The sequence below is a fragment of the Lipotes vexillifer genome, unplaced genomic scaffold (genome assembly GCF_000442215.2).
Source record: "Lipotes vexillifer unplaced genomic scaffold, Lipotes_vexillifer_v1.1 scaffold73, whole genome shotgun sequence".
NCBI lineage: Eukaryota > Metazoa > Chordata > Mammalia > Artiodactyla > Lipotidae > Lipotes > Lipotes vexillifer.
In genome coordinates this window covers 721,451-740,471 of record NW_006772656.1, presented here as the reverse complement: position 1 = coordinate 740,471, position 19,021 = coordinate 721,451, and the positions used below count along the sequence as shown (strand labels likewise).

General features: G+C 43.7%; 1 protein-coding gene across 1 annotated transcript in view; it reads left to right on the top strand.

Moving 5' to 3' along the window:
* CRTAP (cartilage associated protein) overlaps nt 1-19,021 on the top strand; it is a 36,064-nt gene that overhangs the window by 12,133 nt on the left and 4,910 nt on the right. Inside the window, exons 3-6 of the mRNA XM_007447696.1 lie at nt 2,212-2,383; nt 9,393-9,521; nt 15,744-15,889; nt 17,191-17,274. Of these exons, the coding sequence (XP_007447758.1) occupies nt 2,212-2,383; nt 9,393-9,521; nt 15,744-15,889; nt 17,191-17,274 (531 nt within the window). The remainder of the gene's footprint in view (nt 1-2,211; nt 2,384-9,392; nt 9,522-15,743; nt 15,890-17,190; nt 17,275-19,021) is intronic.

Below are 19,021 nucleotides of genomic sequence, written 5' to 3'. Positions count from 1 at the left end.
CCCGTGTCCCCTGCATCGGCAGGCGGACTCTCAACCACTGCGCCACCAGGGAAGCCCGAGCCTTTGTCTTTTGCTTGGAGCATTTAATCCATTCACATTTAAGGTAATTATCAATATGTATGTTCCTATTACCATTTTCTTAATTGTTTTGGGTTTGTTTTCATAGGTCCTTTTCTTCTCTTGTGTTTCCCACTTAGAGAAGTTCCTTTAGCATTTGTTGTAGAGCTGGTTTTGGTGGTGCTGAATTCTCTTAGCTTTTGCTTGTCTGTAAAACTTTTGATTTTTCCATTGAATCTGAATGAGATCCTTGCTGGGTAGAGTAATCTTGGTTGTAAGTTCTTCCCTCTCATCACTTTAAATATATCGTGTCACTCCCTTCTGGCTTGCAGAGTTTCTGCTGAGAAATCAGCTGTTAACCTTATGGGAGTTTCCTTGAATGTTATTTGTCATTTTCACTTGCTACCTTTAATAATTTTTCTTTATCTTTACCTTTTGTCAGTTTTGTTGCTATGTGTCTTGGTGTGTTTCTCCCTGGGTTTATCCTGCCTGGGACTCTCTTCACTTCCTGGACTTGGGTGGCTATTTCCTTTCCCATGTTAGGAAAGTTTTCGACTATAATCTCTTCAAACATTTTCTCAGGTCCTCTCTCTCTCTTCTCCTTCTGGGATCCCTATAATGTGAATGTTGGTGCGTTTAATGTTGTCCCAGAGGTCTCTTAGGCTGTCTTCATTTCTTTTCATTCTCTTTTCTTTATTCTGTTCTGCAGCAGTGAATTCCACCATTCTGTCTTCAGGTCATTTATCCGTTCTTCTGCCTCAGTTATTCTGCTATTGATTCCTTCTGGTGTATTTTTCATTTCAGTTATTGTATTGTTCATCTCTGTTTGTTTGTTCTTTAATTCTTCTAGGTTTTTGTTAAACATTTCTGACATCTTGATCTTTGTCTCCATTCTTTTTCCGAGGTCCTGGGTCATCTTCACTATTATTATTCTGAATTCTTTTTCTGGAATGTTGCCTATCCCCACTTCATTTAGTTGTTTTTCTGGGGTGTTTTCTTCTTCCTTCATCTGGTACATAGTCCTCTGCCTTTTCGTCTTGTCTCTCTTTCTGTGAATGTGGTTTTCGTTCCACAGGCTGCAGGATTGTAGTTCTTGTTTCTGCTGTCTGCCCTCTGGTGGATTGCGCCTGCTAGTTTTTGAATTAAATAAAATAAGTGTACCACTGTGGACAGGGTAGAAAAATCTAGATATAGGTAAGTTACTGATTGGTTTCCTATTTATAATTATGAGTGAGCATGGTTTCTCCAGAGCTAATGAGAGTAGCGCTTGATTATGGTCTGATTCCTTTCGGGAGGACAGATCTCTCTCCCTTCATGTCTGGACCTTCCTTGGCTTCTCTCTGCTTTCCAGAGCCTGCTTTTTGTTTGTTTGTTTGTTTTTGTTTTTTTTAATTGAAGTATAGTGGGTTTACAGTGTTTCAGGTGTATAGCAGAGTGATTCAGTTACACATAGAATATATATATATATATATGTATTATTTTTCAGATTCTTTTCTACTATAGGTTATTACAAGCTATTGAATATAGTTCCCTGTGCTATACAGTAGGTCCTTGTTGTTGATCTATTTTATATATAGTACTGTGTATCTGTTAATCCCAAATTCCCAGTTTATCCCTCCCCTACCCCTTTCCCCTTTGATAACCATAAGTTTTTTTTCCTACTTTGTGAGTCTATTTCTGTTTTGTATACAAGTTCATTTGCATCATTTTTTAGATTCCACATATAAGTGATATCATATGGTATTTGTCTTTCTCTGTCTGGCTTACTTCACTTAGTGTGATAATCTCTAGGTCCATCTATGTTGCTGCAAATGGCATTATTTCACTCTTTTTTATGGCTGAGTAATATTCCATCTTCTTTATCCATGCAACCTGTTGATGGACATTTATGTTGCTTCCATGTCTTGGCTATTGTAAATAGTGCTGCTATGAACATAGGGATGTATGTATCTTTTTGAACTAGAGTTTTCTCTGGATATGTGCCCAGGAGTGGGCTTGCTGGGTCATATGGTAGCTCTAGTTTTAGTTTTTTGAGGAACATCATTACAGTTCTCCATAGTGGCTGTACAAATTTACATTCCCAGTGTAGGAGGATTCCCTTTTCTCCACATCCTCTCCATCATTTATTATTTGTAGACTTTCTGATGATTCCAGAGCCTGTTCATCCGAGCCGTGCGGGGGTACAATGGTGAGAACTGGAGGACATGCATCACGGACATGGAGCTGGCCCTTCCTGACTTCTTCAAGGCCTTTTATGAGTGTCTCGCTGCCTGCGAGGGCTCCCGGGAGATCAAGGACTTCAAGGATTTCTATCTTTCCATAGCAGGTTAGTGGTGGGTTGTGTCCTCGACGTAAATGACATAGCTGCTCCTGTGGGTTCTATATGCCTTCTAGGTACTTGAGTGACCTCTGAGGAACTTTTGAGCTTAAATAAGAAAGAGTAACTGGGGTGGCTGACACATGTATGTATCAGCCTCTGATTTGGTGGGAGCTTCTGGAGGAACAGTGAGTATGGTGTCTAGATACAGGCCAGCAGAGAAGGTCTGCCTAATCAGCCCTACTTGATTACAGATTCCCACAGGCTTTTGGAAAAATAAAAATGGGCCCCAAAGCAACTCATGCCTCACCTTAGGGAGATAACTTTGATTATGGCGATTTTTCAGCACACATCAAGGTAAAATGAAGAGAATAATGAACCTCTAATTAGTCATCACTAAGATAACCTTTGGGAAAAATATTTTCTGACTATAAAATAATTCATGCTTATTATAGGAAGTCTAGAAAACACAGGAAAGAATGAAGAAAACTGAGGACTTCCCTGGCAGTCCAGTGGTTAAGACTCTGTGCTTCCACTGTAGGGGTCGTGGGTTCGATCCCTGGTCGGGGAACTAAGATTCCCACATGCTTCACGGTGCAGCCAAAAAAAAAGAAAGAAAAACAATTGAAAACACATAAATAGCCCTAGGGTTTCTCCTTAACCAGTAGTGGACAGCAATGCCCCAGAGAATGGGAAATGGCCAAGAGATGTCCTGAAGTGGTTTGGGAACACGGATCCTCAAACTGCACCTTGCAGGAAGGGGACCCAGGTCAGATAAGTCTGAGATTGGCCTGAGCACCGTCTGCCTCTTGGAGTCTCTGTGCCCTGTGATGGTTAATGGCTCCCAGAAACCCTGGGGTAGGCAGCTCTTTTACAGTTATTGAATCCAGGATGGTTTTTGTTTTTGTTTTTTATTTATTAATTTATTTTTGTCTGTGTTGGGTCTTTGTTTCTGTGCGAGGGCTTTCTCCAGTTGCGGCGAGCGGGGGCCACTCTTCATCGCGGTGCGCAGGCCTCTCACTACAGCGGCCTCTCTTGTTGTGGAGCACAGGCTCCAGACACGCAGGCTCAGTAGTTGTGGCTCACGGGCCCAGTTGCTTTGCAGCATGTGGGATCTTCCCAGACCAGGGCTCAAACCCATGTCCCCTGCATTGGCAGGCAGATTCTCAACCACTGCACCACCAGGGAAGCCCTGTTTTTGTTTTTTAATCACTGTTTTGCTCACGGATCTCTTTTTCCACAGAGTACCTTTATTTTCTTAACAACACCTTTTTATTGTGGAAAATTTCAAACGTACAAAAATAGAAGAGTGTAAAGAAACCCCATGTCACCATGACGCAGCTTCACTATTGTCAACTCAGGGTCAACTGGGTGTCATCTAATTCCCACCCACTTACCTCTTATATTATTATTATTTTTTAAAAAATATATGTATTTATTTATTTGGCTGTGCCAGGTCTTAGTTGTGGCATGTGGGATCTTCGCTACAGCATGCGGGATTTAGTTCCCTGACCAGGGATCGAATCCGGTGCACCTGCATCAGGAGCTCGGAGTCGTAACCACTGGATCACCAGGGAAATCCCTCATGTTATTTTGAAGCAAATCCCAGATGTTGTTATCACTTCATTTGTAATGTTTCAGTAGGTACCTCTAAAAGATAAGAACTCTTTTTTTTTCAACCACTGAATCATCACACCTAAAAGAATTTTAACAACAGTTCCTTGATCTCATCATCAAATATCCAGTGTCCCAGTCATCTCAGAAATGTCATGTGTGTTCCTTAAATTTACAATTTGTTGGGTTTTTTGTGTGTTTTCTTTCTTTCTTTCTGTTTTTTTTTCTTTTTGGCCCCACTGCGTGACTTGTGGGATCTTAGTTACCCGACCCGGGCCCCCAGCAGTGAAAGTATGGAGTCCTAACCACTGCCAGGGAATTCCCAATTTATTGGTTTGAATCATGTTCAAAATAAGTTCCACACATTGCATTTGGTTATCTTCTTAAATTTTTATTTTGAACAAAACTTTACTGTTTTAACCACGTGTAAGTGTACAGTTCCATGGCAGTAAGTATATTCACATTGTTGTGCAGCCATCACCACCATCCATCTCCAGAAATTTTTCATCTTCCCAAACTGAAACTCTGGGTCCATTAAACACTAACTCCCCATCCTCCTCCTTCCCAGTCCCTAGCAACCACCATTCTTCTTTCTGTGTCTATGAATTTGATTACTCTGGGTATCTCATATAAGCAGAATCATACAGTATTAGTCCTCTTATGACTGGCCTATTTCACTTAGCATAATGTCCTCAAGGTTCATCCATATTCTAGCAAATTGGTTATCTTTTATTTTGTTAATTTTTAAAAATTTATTTTTGGCTGTGTTGGGTCTTCGTTGCTTCGTGTGGGCTTTCTCTAGTTGCAGCGAGCAGGGGCTACTCTTCGTTGCAGTGCACGGGCTTCTCATTGCAGTGGCTCCTCTTGCTGAGGAGCATGGGCTCTAGTCATGCGGGCTTCAGTAGTTGTGGCTCACAGGCTCAGTTGCTCCATGGCATGTGGGATCTTCCTGGACCAGGGCTCAAACCCATTTCCCCTGCATTGGCAGGCAGATTCTTAACCACTGTTCCACCAGGGAAGCCCCTGGTTATCTTTTAAATCTCTTAATCTATAAATCCTCCCACCATTTCTTTTTTTTCTCCTTGTTATTGCAGAAACTGTGTTGGTTGTCCTGTAGAGATTCCCACAGTCTGGATTTTGCTGGTTGTATCCCGTAGTCCTCTGTCCTCTGTAATTTTTTTTTTTTTTTAACCCTTCCACGCGGCTTGGGGAATCTTAGTTCCCTGACCAGGGATTGAACCCATGCCCTCGGCAGTGAAAGTGAGGAGTCCTAACCACTGAACCACTGGGGAATTCCCTCTTTCACTTTTTATTTGTATACTTTTTTTCTTACAGTGAAAATCTTACGTCTCTATAACGTAGAATATTTATTTATTTGCTTTTCTTACAATGAACATAATATGGTCTCAAATGTATCACACCAATATAAATATTAACAATAAAACTTCTGAGTGACATTTGCGATGTCTTTGAAGTTCTTTTAGTCCTTAGACCTGTGCCGTCCAGCATGGTAGCCGCCAGCTGATCGTGGCTACTGAACACTTGAATGGTGACTGGTCCAATTTGAGACGTGCTCTGAGTATAATGTAGATACTGGATTTTTCAGAATTAGTACAAAAAAAAAGATAATGAATATCTCATTAATAATTTTTTATATTGATTACATGTTGAAATGATAATATTTTGGACATTTTTGCGTTAAAATATGTTATTAATATTAATGTCACTTGTTTCTTTTTAGTTTTTTTTTAATGTTGCACTAGAAAATTAACAATTACATATGTGGCTCACATTGTATTTCTATTAGACTGTGCTGCCTTACACTATATCCCACTAAGAATATTCAGTTACTGTGATCTGTTCTTTTCGCTGTGTGGTACCAATTGGATATACATCTAGGTTTATTTTAGTGTATTTTCAATCTGGAGGCTTGCTTGAGTTTTCCTTTTTATTGTTCAGTTTTTTTGAATATATAGAATATTCATATGTTTGAGTGAAAACTATTTTAAAAAGTCACACTCAGAGAAGTCTTGCTTCCATCCACGTCTCTCCTATTCATCTCACTCACCCCCAAAGGTAACCTTTCTTTATTCGTTTCTTTGATATACCTTAGATAGATAGATATTTAGGGATTTTTTTAGTTTTATTTTAAAATACAGTTGACCCTTGAACACTGGAAAGCACCTTAACCAAATGCTTAAAAATTCATGTCACCAGGACTTCCCTGGTGGTCCAGTGGTTTAGAATCCACCTTCCACTGCAGGTGATGTGGGTTCGATCCCTGGTCAGGGAAATAAGATCCCACATGCTGCAGGGCAGCTAAGCCTGTGAGGGGCACTGACCCTCAGTGCTGTTGAAGATCCGAGTATGACTTAATAGTTTGTCCACCATGTCCTTTGTTCCTCTGTATCCATAGTTCCTCCGAATTCGTGGTTCTACATCCCGGGATTCAACCAACCAAGAATCGTATGGTACAGTAGTATTTACTATTGAAAAAAATCTGCATGTAAGTGGACCTATGCAGATCAAACCCGTGTTGCTCAAGGGTCAACTGTAATTTCAAAACTGTAGAGAAGTTACAAAAGTAGTACAAAGAACTCTCACATACTCCTTACCCAGATTCACCAATTTTTGGCCTTGTGCACATTTACTATCATTCTCTCTGTATATGTGTGTATATAGTTATTTTTATTTCAGGACATTTTGAGAGTAGGTTGTGGACATCACGACGCTTTACCCCATAATCCTTCAGTGTATTTCCTAAGAACAATATTCTCTACATATCCACAGGATAGTTATTAAATTCAGGCAACTTAACATCGATACAATAATTTTGTTGGCCGTATGGCATGTGGGATCTTAGTTCCCTGACCAGGGATCGAACCCGGTCACCCTGCAGTGGAAGCTCGGAGTCCTAACCACTGGGCTGCCAGGGAAGTCCCAGCATCAATACAATACTTTTATCCAATCTACAGTCCATATTCCAATTTTGTCAATTGTCACAATAATGTCCTTTCTAGCAACTTTTTTCCCTGGTTCAAGATCTTGTCCAGGATCACATTTCCTATTTATTTGTCATATTTCTTTTTTGTTTTGGTGGCTTCAGGTCTTAGTTGTAGCACATGGGATCTTCGTTGAGGAATGCGGAATCTTTTCTTGTGGAGCGGGCTCTTTGTTGTGGCATGCGGGCTTCTCTCTAGTTGTGGCGTGAGGGTTTTCCCTCTCTAGTTGTGGCACCCGGGCTCTAGAGCATCTAGTTGCAGCACACGGGCTGCAACTAGGGCTCTGTAGTTGCAGCACACGGGCTCTCTCGTTGAGATGCACGAGCTCAGTAGTTGTGGCTCACGGGCTTAGTTGCCCCGCGGCATATGGGATCTTACTTCCCCGACCAGGGATCAAACCCGCGTCCCCTGCATTGGAAGGCGGATTTTTTACCATTGGACCACCAGGGAAGTGGTGACACTAAGTTTTAAACGTTTGGTTGAGGTGCTTTCCAGTTTCTGCACAATATATTTACTGTTTTTCCTTTTTAAATTAATAATTTGTGGACAGGTGCTTCCAGACTAGGACAACTTGCTGTCCATCAAACTCTGCCCCCCTCCCCACCCTACCCCCACTGATTTAGCACACTGTTGAGAATTCTTGCCTGAAGCATTTTTTTCTATAAAGGTTGTGTGAATATAAAACTACTTTCCCTAGGGATTTCCCTGGTGGTCCAGTGGTTAAGACTTCGCACTTCCACTGGGCAGGGGTTTGATCCTGGTTGGGGAACTAAGATCCCACATGCTGTGCAATGCGGGCAAAAAAAAAGAAAAAGAAAAAGAAAAAGAAAAAAAAAACTACTTTCCCTTTATTTATTTATTTATTTATTTTGCGGTACGCGGGCCTCTCACTGTTGTGGCCTCTCCCATTGCGGAGCATAGGCTCCGGACGTGCAGGCTCAGTGGCCATGGCTTATGGGCCCAGCCGCTCCGTGGCATGTGGGATCTTCCCGGACTGGGACACGAACCCGTGTCCCCTGCATCGGCAGGCAGACTCTCAACCACTGAGCCACCAGGGAATCCCAACTTTCCCTTTATTTTTGTGTCTGCTTCTTTCATACCGAATAGGTATCATACGTTAAACACTATTCTATTTTATGCTTTTTCCACTTAACAATATATCCTAACTAGTGCATAGAGATTGTGTCATTCTTTTTATTACTGCCAAGTGCTCCACTGAGGGTTGGGGGAGTGATGTACTACAGTTTATTCAACTATCTGATAGATATTTGGGCTGTTCCAATCTTTTGTTATTACATCTAATACTGCAGTGGGGAATTTTAGTGGGTTGTTGTTGTTTGCTAAGTATGGAAGTGTGTTTGCAAAGTCAACATCAGTGGGTTTGATAGTTCAGAGTAAAGGTTTACATAAATTATTTGGTATTTTAAGGTACCATTTTGCATTCCTACCAGTAACGTAGGAGAGTGCCTGTTCCTCCAGTCTTGCTGGCAAAATGTGTATCATCATGCTGGAGTCTTTTGCTTCTGGCTGAATGAAAGGAGAAAAGGGAGGGGCCAAGGGGCACCTGGAAGGTTGTTAGGGACCAGCCCCAGAAGTAGTATTCATCAGTTCATCAGTTGTTACTGTCCACATTTCATGGCTCACTTAGTCACATGGCCCCAACCTAACTGCAAAGGAGGCTGGGAAATGTAGTCTTTGACATCTTTCTATGTGACTGTATTTAGGTATTTTTAAAATTTTATTTTATTTTATTTTATTTTATTTATTTGGCTGCACCAGGTCTTAGTTGCGGCACTCGGGATCTTTAGTTGTGGCATGAGAACTCTTAGTTGCGGCATGCATATGGGATCTAGTTCCCTGACAAGGGATCGAACCTGTGTCCCCTGCAGTGGAAGCGCAGAGTCCTAACCACTGGACCGCCAGGGAATTACCGAGAATATGTGTATTTTAACCTTTGATAAATTTTGCCAAATTTTACTTCAAAACCTTTGTTCCTATTTTTCTCCTACCAACAGAACATGAGTCTCACTGTTCTCTTCCTATCACTGGACATCATCAAATTTTAAACATTTTGCCAATGTAATAGCTTACATTATTTAAGGTAGAATTGTATTTCTTAATTTCAGATGTGGTTAAGATCTTTTCACAATGTTTATTAGCCCTTTTTATAATTTCTATTAACATCCTTTTGGCTATTTTTATAGTGGACATTTGTCTTTTTCTTATTGATTTAGGAAACTTTGTGCATGAAAGATTTTAGCCCTTTATCATAAGTGTTGTGAATATTTTACTTTTATCATTTATCATTTTTACCTTTTACCTTGATCTTTTGGGGCAGTGGGGCAGAAGCGGCATTAAGAAAATAATGGATATACCGCCTGAAAATTTGTGTGTTCTTTCAGATCATTATGTGGAAGTTCTGGAATGCAAAATACAGTGTGAAGAGAACCTCACCCCAGTTATAGGAGGATATCCAGTCGAGAAATTTGTGGCTACCATGTATCATTATTTGCAGTTTGCTTATTATAAATGTAAGTAATCATTTTCTAGGAGATCTGAGCAAGGTACTAAGACTTAGCTTCCACATCTGTAGAGAGTACTAACCTAAGATTGTTGTGAGGATTAAATGAGTTGATAGACGTGGAATGCTTAGGAAATTCACACACTGACACATGGCAAACTCTATATAACTGTTTTTTTGGTTGTTATTGTTGTTTTGGCCACTCTACGTGGCACGCGTGATTTTAGTTCCCCGACCAGGGATCAAACCCATGTCCCCTTGCAGTGGAGGCGCAGAGTACTAACCAATGGACCGCCAGGCAAGTCCCTTTTTTCTTTTTTCTTTTTTTTTAAATATCATTATTTCCCTTCTTCCACATCATTGGCTTTACTTTTCAGACTCTTAGAATGTCATTGCAGTTGGTCCTGCCTTGGCCTGAAATTGGAGTTTATCAATCAGAACCCTCCAAGTGGACAAAGGGGACACATGGGAGAAAGAAAGGAACTTGGAGTTCAGACTTCAGAGCCTGAATTTCCTGGCTTTCCCCCCTCTCCCTGTAGCCAAGATTGCTGGGTGCCACTCGCATGAGCAGCGTGTACCTTGGCAGTTCAGTGACAAGCATGGGAAGTTACTAGGGTCATTTGCAGCAGCAACAACTCTACCCTCCTGATGAAATGTCTGGGTCCGCTGGCAGGTGTCTGGCTAGCTTCCCCAAGGCTGCCCTTCAAACTCAGGGGCGGCTGGTCTTGGGGACTCAGGGATATCCTGGAGGAGTGCCAGTTGACCTTGTCTTCCACAGCCCCCCTTCCCTGCTGTGTCCATCCTGTTCTTTGTTGGGTTCCCGCTGCCTCAGCAGCCACCTAACCTGCCTACCTTTTAATCCCATCTCATCTCCTCTCCAGGACACACTGAAAGCCTTGCCTGCTGAAGGTTAAAAAAGGGGAAAAAAGAAAAGAAAAATATTTTCCTTCTCTCCCCCTCTCTCTCTTTTTAGTTTTAGTTTTGTTTTGTTTTGGGTTTTTTTGCAGTACGCGGGCCTCTCACTGCCGCGGCCTCTCCTGTTGCAGAGCACAGGCTCCGGACGTGCAGGCTCAGTGGCCATGGCTCACGGGCCCAGCCACTCCATGGCATGTGGGATCTTCCCTGACCGGGGCACGAACCCGTGTCCCCTGCATTGGCAGGCAGACTCACAACCACCGCGCCACCAGGGAAGCCCCTCTTTTTAGTTTTTAAATTAAAAATATTTAAACTTTTGCTGTTAATCAAGATGGCTTCTTTGTTCCTGAAAAGCCTCAGATACTGACATTTATACCATGTTTTTCTGAGGAAGGTAACTGGCCTCTCTCAACAGTGAACCTGATCTTAGAGCGGCCTGAACCTCATCTAAGGATGCAATGAAATGTCATGAAATGTCCCTTGGTTGGGACATTTCTGAGATCAGGAGGAGGTTGAGGTGTGTTTTTAACAGGTGTCCTTCCCAGAAGTCCCCTTTCATGGAGGGAAGGATGAGATTTTATTTGCTACTGTCACCCCAGCGTGAGCTGTCTGGTAAAGGATTATTTAGCATAGAGGACAAGAGTCTAGTTCTGTATAATGTGTGAACATGCTTTCCTATGAGGCAACACTGAGCTCACAGCATGGTGCCAGCAAATATTTATTGACCACATTCTGGTGTGGAGGGGACAGTTTTCCACTAGGCAGTGTCTGCTTATGAAGAGCCCTCTTTTCTAATAAATAGCTGATTTAATGTAAGTGCTTGTTTTCAAAAAGGCTTATAAGAGAAGCTTATTGCAGTGAACCAAACATCTCAGAGATGTACAGAGAAACATCAAAAGCAAACAACCTGGACTTCACTGGTGGCGCAGTGGTTGGGAGTCCGCCTGCCGATGCAGGGGACGCGGGTTTGTGCCCCGGTCCGGGAGGATCCCGCGTGCCGTGGAGTGGCTGGACCCGTGGGCCGTGGCCACTGGGCCTGTGCGTCCGGAGCCTGTGCTCCGCGGCGGGAGAGGCCGTGGCGGTGAGAGGCCCGCGTACTGCAAAATAAAGCAAACAACCCATCTCCATCCCCCTCCCTGCTCTCCCCCAACCCCAGTGTTAACTGTTGGCTTATATTCAGCCACACGTGGAAGGACCCTGTTTTAATGAGAATTATGAAAAAATTATGTACATGTTTTATTTAACTTCTGGGAATTTAAAAACATATTGGGGGCTTCCCTGGTGGCACAGTGGTTAGGAATCTGCCTGCCAATGCAGGGGACATGGGTTCAAGCCCTGGTCCAGGAAGATCCCACATGCTGCAGAGCAACTAAGCCTGGGCACCACAACTACTGAGCCTGAGCTCTAGAGCCCATGAGCCACGACTACAGAACCCGCGTGCCACAACTATTGAAGCCCGCGTGCCTAGAGCCCGTGCTGTGCAACAAGAGAAGCCACTGCAATGATAAGCCTGTGCACCTCAACGAAAAGTAGCCCCCGGTTGACTGCAAGTAGAAAAAGCGTGTGTGCAGCAGCGAAGATCCAACACAGCCAAAAATAAATAAAATAAATTAATTAAAAAGAAAAACCCAGGTAATTAATAAAAACAACAACATATGTTGGAGAGGTTGGTATAATGATCTCTAGGGTGCCCATCACCCAGTTTCAACTTTTATCAACACATTGCTGATCTTGGATTCAGTTTATAGATGTTCTGTTGGAAGAAAATATAGCCCGTGTTTTTCTTTCATTTTCATGAGAAGCTGTATTGACACTTCACTAAACTACCCCGTGAATGGACATTGAAACATGGATCTTCCAGCCACTAGGCAGGCTTGGTTCAGTGGGAACACGTGAGAACACTGGAGTTTAGAGGTGTTCTGGTCAATCCTCTGAAATCCTGACTAACTCTAAAAACCAACCAGAATATCAGAAAACGTGGCAAAGACATAATGGATAAAACACCAAAACTTTCAGCTTTTCTTGCTGCTCCCCAAGAAATCTTTGCTTTCAGGATTACAGGTAAATAGTGTGAGTAAAATTTACGTCTTGAAATTGGCCTCTTGAATCCTCTTGGCCCTGTTTTGAATTCTTTTTCAATCACCTACCCCAAGACGTTTCTTGAGGACAGGTGTCATTTCCAACCCCACAGGCCTTGTGACTAGAAGTGCCCATCAGCAGTGATTTAAAGTTGTTGTTATGGGAAACGGCCACAAGGCGGCAGCATTTCTTCATGCCCAACGTGGATACTTGGGTAACCGGAACCTTAGGAAAATCATGTTCCTGGGTTGTCAAGGAGGGCGTAATGTGCCAGAAGAAAGGCCCAAGGGCTTGTGTCTCATTCCTTCTTCCCCCTTACCCTTCACCCCACGGAGGAATCGCAGCCCCAGCAAAACCTCTGCACTGAGGGCGCTGTCGTCCATGGGTGGGGCGATTCTAAGGAAGGAGGATGGAGGTGGGAACCCCACCACCAGGAGACGTGGAGACCAGGTGACTTTTCAGAGCTTCTCCAGACCAGAGGTCCACCCTTTCTTGGGTGCACTAGGCTTGGCTTAGCTTTGGAAGGGCCCACCTGGATCTGGAGATGGCAGTCTCATCTAGAGGGGACCCTGCACTACAGGTCCAAGGGGGGCTCGTTTGATGGCATATCCTCCCCAGCTCCCTCAGCCCCACGAGAGTGCAGCCTTGGGACCCAAGCCTCCTTAGGCTTCAGGGATGTGACCCCAGCCCCAGTTACCAAGCCCTGAGGGAAATATGGCAGGTACTACTTTTTTTTAATTGAATTTTTCTTTTATATGGACTATAGTTGATTTACAATGTTGTGTTTGTTTTAGTTGTACAGCAGCTTGATTCAGTTATACAAACATAGAGCTATTCTTTTTTGGATCTTTTTCCCATATAGGTTATTACAGAGTGTTAAGTAGAGTTCCCTGTGCTACACAGTAGGTCCTTCTTGATTATCTATTTTATATATATGAGGGTGTATCTGTTAATCACAACTTTCTAATTCATCTCTACCCCCCCCCCCCGATTTCCCCTTTGGGAATCATAAGTTTGTTTTCTAAGTCTGTGTCTTTCTGTTTTATAAATTAGTTCACTTGTATCAATTTTTGGATTCCAACTGTAAGTGATATCATATGCTATTTGTCTTTTTCAATTTGACTTCACTTGGTATGATCATCTCTAGATCCATCCATGTTGCTGCCAACAGCATCATTTCATTCTTTTTTATGGCTGAGTAATATTCCATTGTATAAACGTACCATATCTTCCTTTTCCGTTTGTCTGTTGATGAACATTGTGGTGGCTTCGATGTCTTGGCTGTTGTAAATAGTGGTGCAGTGAACGTTGGGGTTCCTGGGTCTTTTCGAATTCTGGTTTTCTCCAGATATACACCCAGGAGTGCGACGGCCGGATCACATGCTAGCTCTGTTTTTAGTTTTTTAAGGAACCTCCACACCGTTCACTGTAGTGGCTGTTCCCAATTTATATTCCCACCAACAGCATAGGAGGGTTCCCTTTTCTCCACGCCGTCTCCACATTTATTGTTTGTAGACGTTTCGATGATAGCCATTCTGAATGGTGCGAGGTGATACCTCGTTGTAGTTCTGATTTGCATTTCTCTAGTAACAATGATGTGGAGCATCTTTTTTAAAAAATATTTATTTATTTATTTTATTTTTGGCTGTGTTGGATCTTAGTTGCAGCATGTGGGCTCTTTGTTGCGGTGTGTGGGCTTCTCCCTGGTTGTGGCAGTGTGGGCTCCAGAGTGTGTGGGCTCTGTAGTTGTGGCTCAGGGGCTTAGTTACCCCACGGCATGTGGGATCTTAGTTCCCCGACCGGGGATTGAACCTGCGTCCCCTTAATTGGAAGGCAGATTATTTTTTTAAAAAATAAATTTATTTATTTATTTTAAATTTTTGTCTGCGTTGGGTCTTCGTTGCTGCGCATGGACTTTCTCTACTTGCGGCGAGCGGGGGCCACTCTTCACTGTGGTGCACGGGCTTCTCATTGCAGTGGCTTCTCTTGTTGCAGAGCATGGGCTCTAGGAGCACGGGCTTCAGCAGTTGTGGCTCTAGAGTGCAGGCTCGGTAGTTGTGGCACATGGGCTTAGTTGCTCTGCAGCATGTGGGATCTTCCCGGACCAGGGCTCGAACTTGTGTCCCCTGCATTGGCAGGCAGATTCTTAACCACTGCGCCACCAGGGAAGTCCTGGAAGGTGCATTCTTAACCACTGGACCAACAAGGAAGTCCCAGCGATGTGGAGCATCTTTTCCAGTGCTTCTTTTTTATTTTTAAAAACAGTGTGAATGAAATTTACCGCTTGAAATTGGTTTCTTCAAAGTCGGCCTTGTTTTGAAACCTTTTTCAATCACCCCAGGACATTTCTTGAGGACGGGTGTCATTTCCAACCCCACAGGCCTTGTGACTCAGAAGTGCCCATAAGCAGCGGTTTTAAAGTTGTTGTTATGGGAAACTGCCACAAGGCGGCAGCATTTCTTCATGCCCAACTTGGATACTTGGGCAGAGGCTTAGGAAAGTCGTGTTCCTGGGTTGTCAAGGAGAGCGGAGTGTGCCAGAAGAAAGGCCCAAGGGCTTGTGTCTCACTCCTTCTTCCCCCTTACCCTTCACCCCACGGAGGAATCGCAGCCCCAGCAAAACCGCTGCACTGAGGGCGCTGTCGTCCATAGGTGGGGTGACTCTAAGGAAGGAGGATGGAGGTGGGAACCCCACCACCAGGAGACGTGGAGAACAGGTGACTTTTCAAAACTCTTCCAGCCCAGAGGGTGGCCCCGTTTTTGGGTGAACTAGGCTTGGTTTAGCATTTGAAGGGCCTGCCTGGATCTGGAGATTGTGGTTCCCATGCAGAGGGGACCAGGCACTGTAGGTCCAAGGAGGGCTCATTTGCTGGCATGTCCTCACCAGCTCCCTCAGCTTCAGGACAGTCCAGCCTTGGGACCCAAACCTGCTTAGGTTCCAGGGATGTGACACCAGCCCAGGTCTCCAAGGCCTGAGGGGAATATAGTAGGCATTTCTGCATAGGTCTCTGCCTAAAGAGGAACTTCTGTTTTCCAAACTGGCCTCCACATTCCCATGGATACCCTATCTGTGACCTGTTCACCCTGGGAAGGTTTCTTTTGTCTTTGCAGGTATTCCGAAGGAGGGTCTGTGGAGAAGGGGCTTGTTGGTGATCTTTTTCATTTTGAAGGTGTTATTCAATGGAGGGTGGGTCGGGAGAGGTTGGCTGATTTCCTGTTCTTGTTTCCTTTGCCTTCAGTGAACGACTTGAGGAACGCAGCCCCCTGTGCAGTCAGCTACCTGCTCTTTGACCAGGACGATAAGGTCATGCAGCAGAACCTGGCGTATTATCAGTACCACAGGGACAAGTGGGGGCTCTTGGAGGAGCATTTCCAGCCCAGACCAGTACGTGCCAGTGCACCAGGCATCGCGTTTCCTGTTCTCTTCTTCATCCCACTTTCAGGAAGCAGCTTTGCATCTTAAGAGACGGGTTATTTCAGAAATGAAGGGAAACTCAGTTTTTTTTGTAGCTTTTTTATCTTTTAACATTTTACTTCTTTGTTCTCATTTCTAAATCAGTAAGCACTCTACAAATTTTAAACATTACAGGAATGATTCACTTAGGAATTGAGACTGCTTTTTTTTTTTTTTTTTTTTTTTTGGTACCGGGGCCTCTCAATGCTGTGGCCTCTCCCGTTGCGGAGCACAGGCTCCAGACATGCAGGCCCAGTGGCCATGGCTCACGGACCCAGCCACCCCCCCGCATGCGGGATCCTCCCGGACCAGGGCCTGCGGTACGCGGGCCTCTCACTGCTGTGGCCTCTCCGTTGCGGAGCACAGGCTCCGGACGCTCAGGCCCAGCGGCCATGGCTCACGGGCCCAGCCGCTCCGCGGCATGTGGGATCTTCCCAGACCGGGGCACGAACCCGTGTCCCCTGCATCGGCAGGTGGACTCTCAACCACTGCGCCACCAGGGAAGCCCGAGACTGCTTCTTAATCCCATATTTTCTCTTTCTCATCCTGCCCTATAGCTATGCATTTACTGTATATGCAGCATGTAACTATGAATTTTTACAAAAATGGGATCTTACATACTGTCTTGCAACTTGCTTTGTCTTTCTAACAATTTCATCATGAACACTTCCCATGTCGCACCCATACCACCTACTTTTTTTTTTTTTTTAACAGCTCCATGGCAGGCTTGTTTATGGATGAATCATCATTTAATTCCCTTGATGGATGCACTCAGCTTTGCATGTGTTCAGGGAAACCTATGGATTATATATCACTTTCAGAAGATCTTTTCTAATTTGCCCTTAACTTGTATTTTCATTGAGATTTGTGCATGCTATCCTGGTTTACCATACATACATCTTCCTTCAACTTCACTGTCCAGCCAACACACACTAACACACACACACACACACACACACACACACACACTTTCTCTTTCATTCACTCAGGATTGGCCACTCTTTTTTTCAAATTGAGATATAATTCATATACTGTCAAATTCACGCTTTCAAAGTGCACAATTCAGTGGTTTTATTATAGTCACAGAGCTGTGCAACCGTTACCACTATTTAATTTTAAACATTTTCATCACCGCCCAAAGAAAGCTCATACCCTTCCCCCGCCTGCCACCAGCCCAGTTCTCCCCTTAAAAGGTTGGTCATATAAACTGTTCTCTGTTTGTGTCTGAACAGGAAGCAGTTCAGTTCTTTAATGTGACGACACTCCAGAAAGAGCTGCATGACTTTGCTAAGGAAAACATAATGGATGATGATGAGGTAAGTTTTCCTGTTTAGCACACGTCTGGCTAAGAGAAAATATTACTCACAGCTTTGTTAAAAGTCACTGGAAGGCCGAGTCGTCCCTGAAATGAGAAACAGAAGGGGCCTTGGGAAACAGAGTTTCTGTGGGCGTTTTTACGTGTCAGAGCACTGGCCTGGGCAAGAAGGGTTTTCTAGAAAACCCAGGCTGAAGCACCACATTTTCTGACAGAGTACAGAGCCATCCTCCAGGAACCCATCACAGGAGCCGTCCGAGCATCTTTTTTTTTTTTCTTTTCCTGCACCGTGTGGCATCAAGCATCATTTTTTAACATTATAAAAACACACTGAATTTTAGCACTCTGAAGACACTGGGAAGCCCACATCCCAATTTTTCTGTCAGTTTGTTTTATTTTGTTTTCTGTAAATTAGGCATTTTATCCTTCTCTGGGGTTGCTTGAAATTCCTGATTAAGTCTTGCTTAGCTGACTTCTTTATTGACGGCGGAGACTCTGCTGGTTATGGAGCCGTCATTCTGTGGTGGGGCAGCCTAGTCACAGAAAAGCCATCATTAGGGGTAGCGTTTAGAGAGATGCGTTTGGAAGAAACCATCAAACTCTTTCTAAGACAGCTGTGGACTTGCCAGCTGTCGGAGCTGGGAGAGAGCTGCGGGTCTGCTCTTGTCTGACCCCTCACTTTACAGCTGAGGAGCTTGGACAGGAAGGTTCTGGGAGCTGCTAGGCCAGACCCGGAAGCCCTGAGCCTCCATGTCTGCTCTTTCCACTGCCCCAGTTTTCAGTGTAGCACCTGTAAATAAGACATCATTGTGGAATTTGTTTTCTGTGCATGAATTTGCGTGAGATGGATCGACCTCAGTACTTCGTCTGTAAAATGGGGCTAATAACATTGACCTCACAGGGTTGGGAGAATGAAATACCACTTTGCACATCGAAGTGCTTTACAAACTAGGAAGTGACCCATGTGCCACATGTCTTGGCTTGGGTTCTCTTGAAGCAGAGCCTGTGATATGACTACAAGGATGCTGAAAAGGAAGGAATGCTGACCAGACACAAACAAGGTTGACCGCTATGGTTTGTAAAGTGGAGAAAAATATATTTATTTACTTATTTATTGGCTGCACAGCATGGCATGCGGGATCTTAGTTCCCTGACCAGGGATCGAACCCACATCCCAGGCAGTGGAAGCATGGAGTCTTAACCACTGGACCGCCAGGGAATTCCTGAGAAAAAAGTATCTAGGAAAAACGGGACAGTAGAATTCCTGATTATCTAGAGGCAAGCTACTATTGATATTTTGGTATTTATGTCTCCAGTTTTTTCTCTATATTTCCAATATATATTCACTATAAACTTGACTGTAATTATATATCATGGCTTTTCCATTGTAACACTGTAGTTTGAGCAATTTCCCTGGTTATGTTTTTCTAGAACAGTTTGATTGAGATATTATTCACATATTGTACAATTCTCCTTTCTAAAGTATACAATTCAGTGGGGTTTTTTTAGTATATTCATAAAGTTATGCATTCAAATTTGAGAACATTTTCATCACCCAAATGAAAGCCCAGGGACTTCCCTGGCAGTCTGGTGGTTAGAACTCCATGCTGGGGTTCCGTCCCTGGTCGGGGAACTAAGATCCCGCGAGCTATATAGTGCAGCCAAAAAAAAAACAAAAAAAAAAACAAATGAAAGCCCAGACCTATTAGTAATCACTTTCCATTCCTTCCCCTCTGCCCACCCCGACT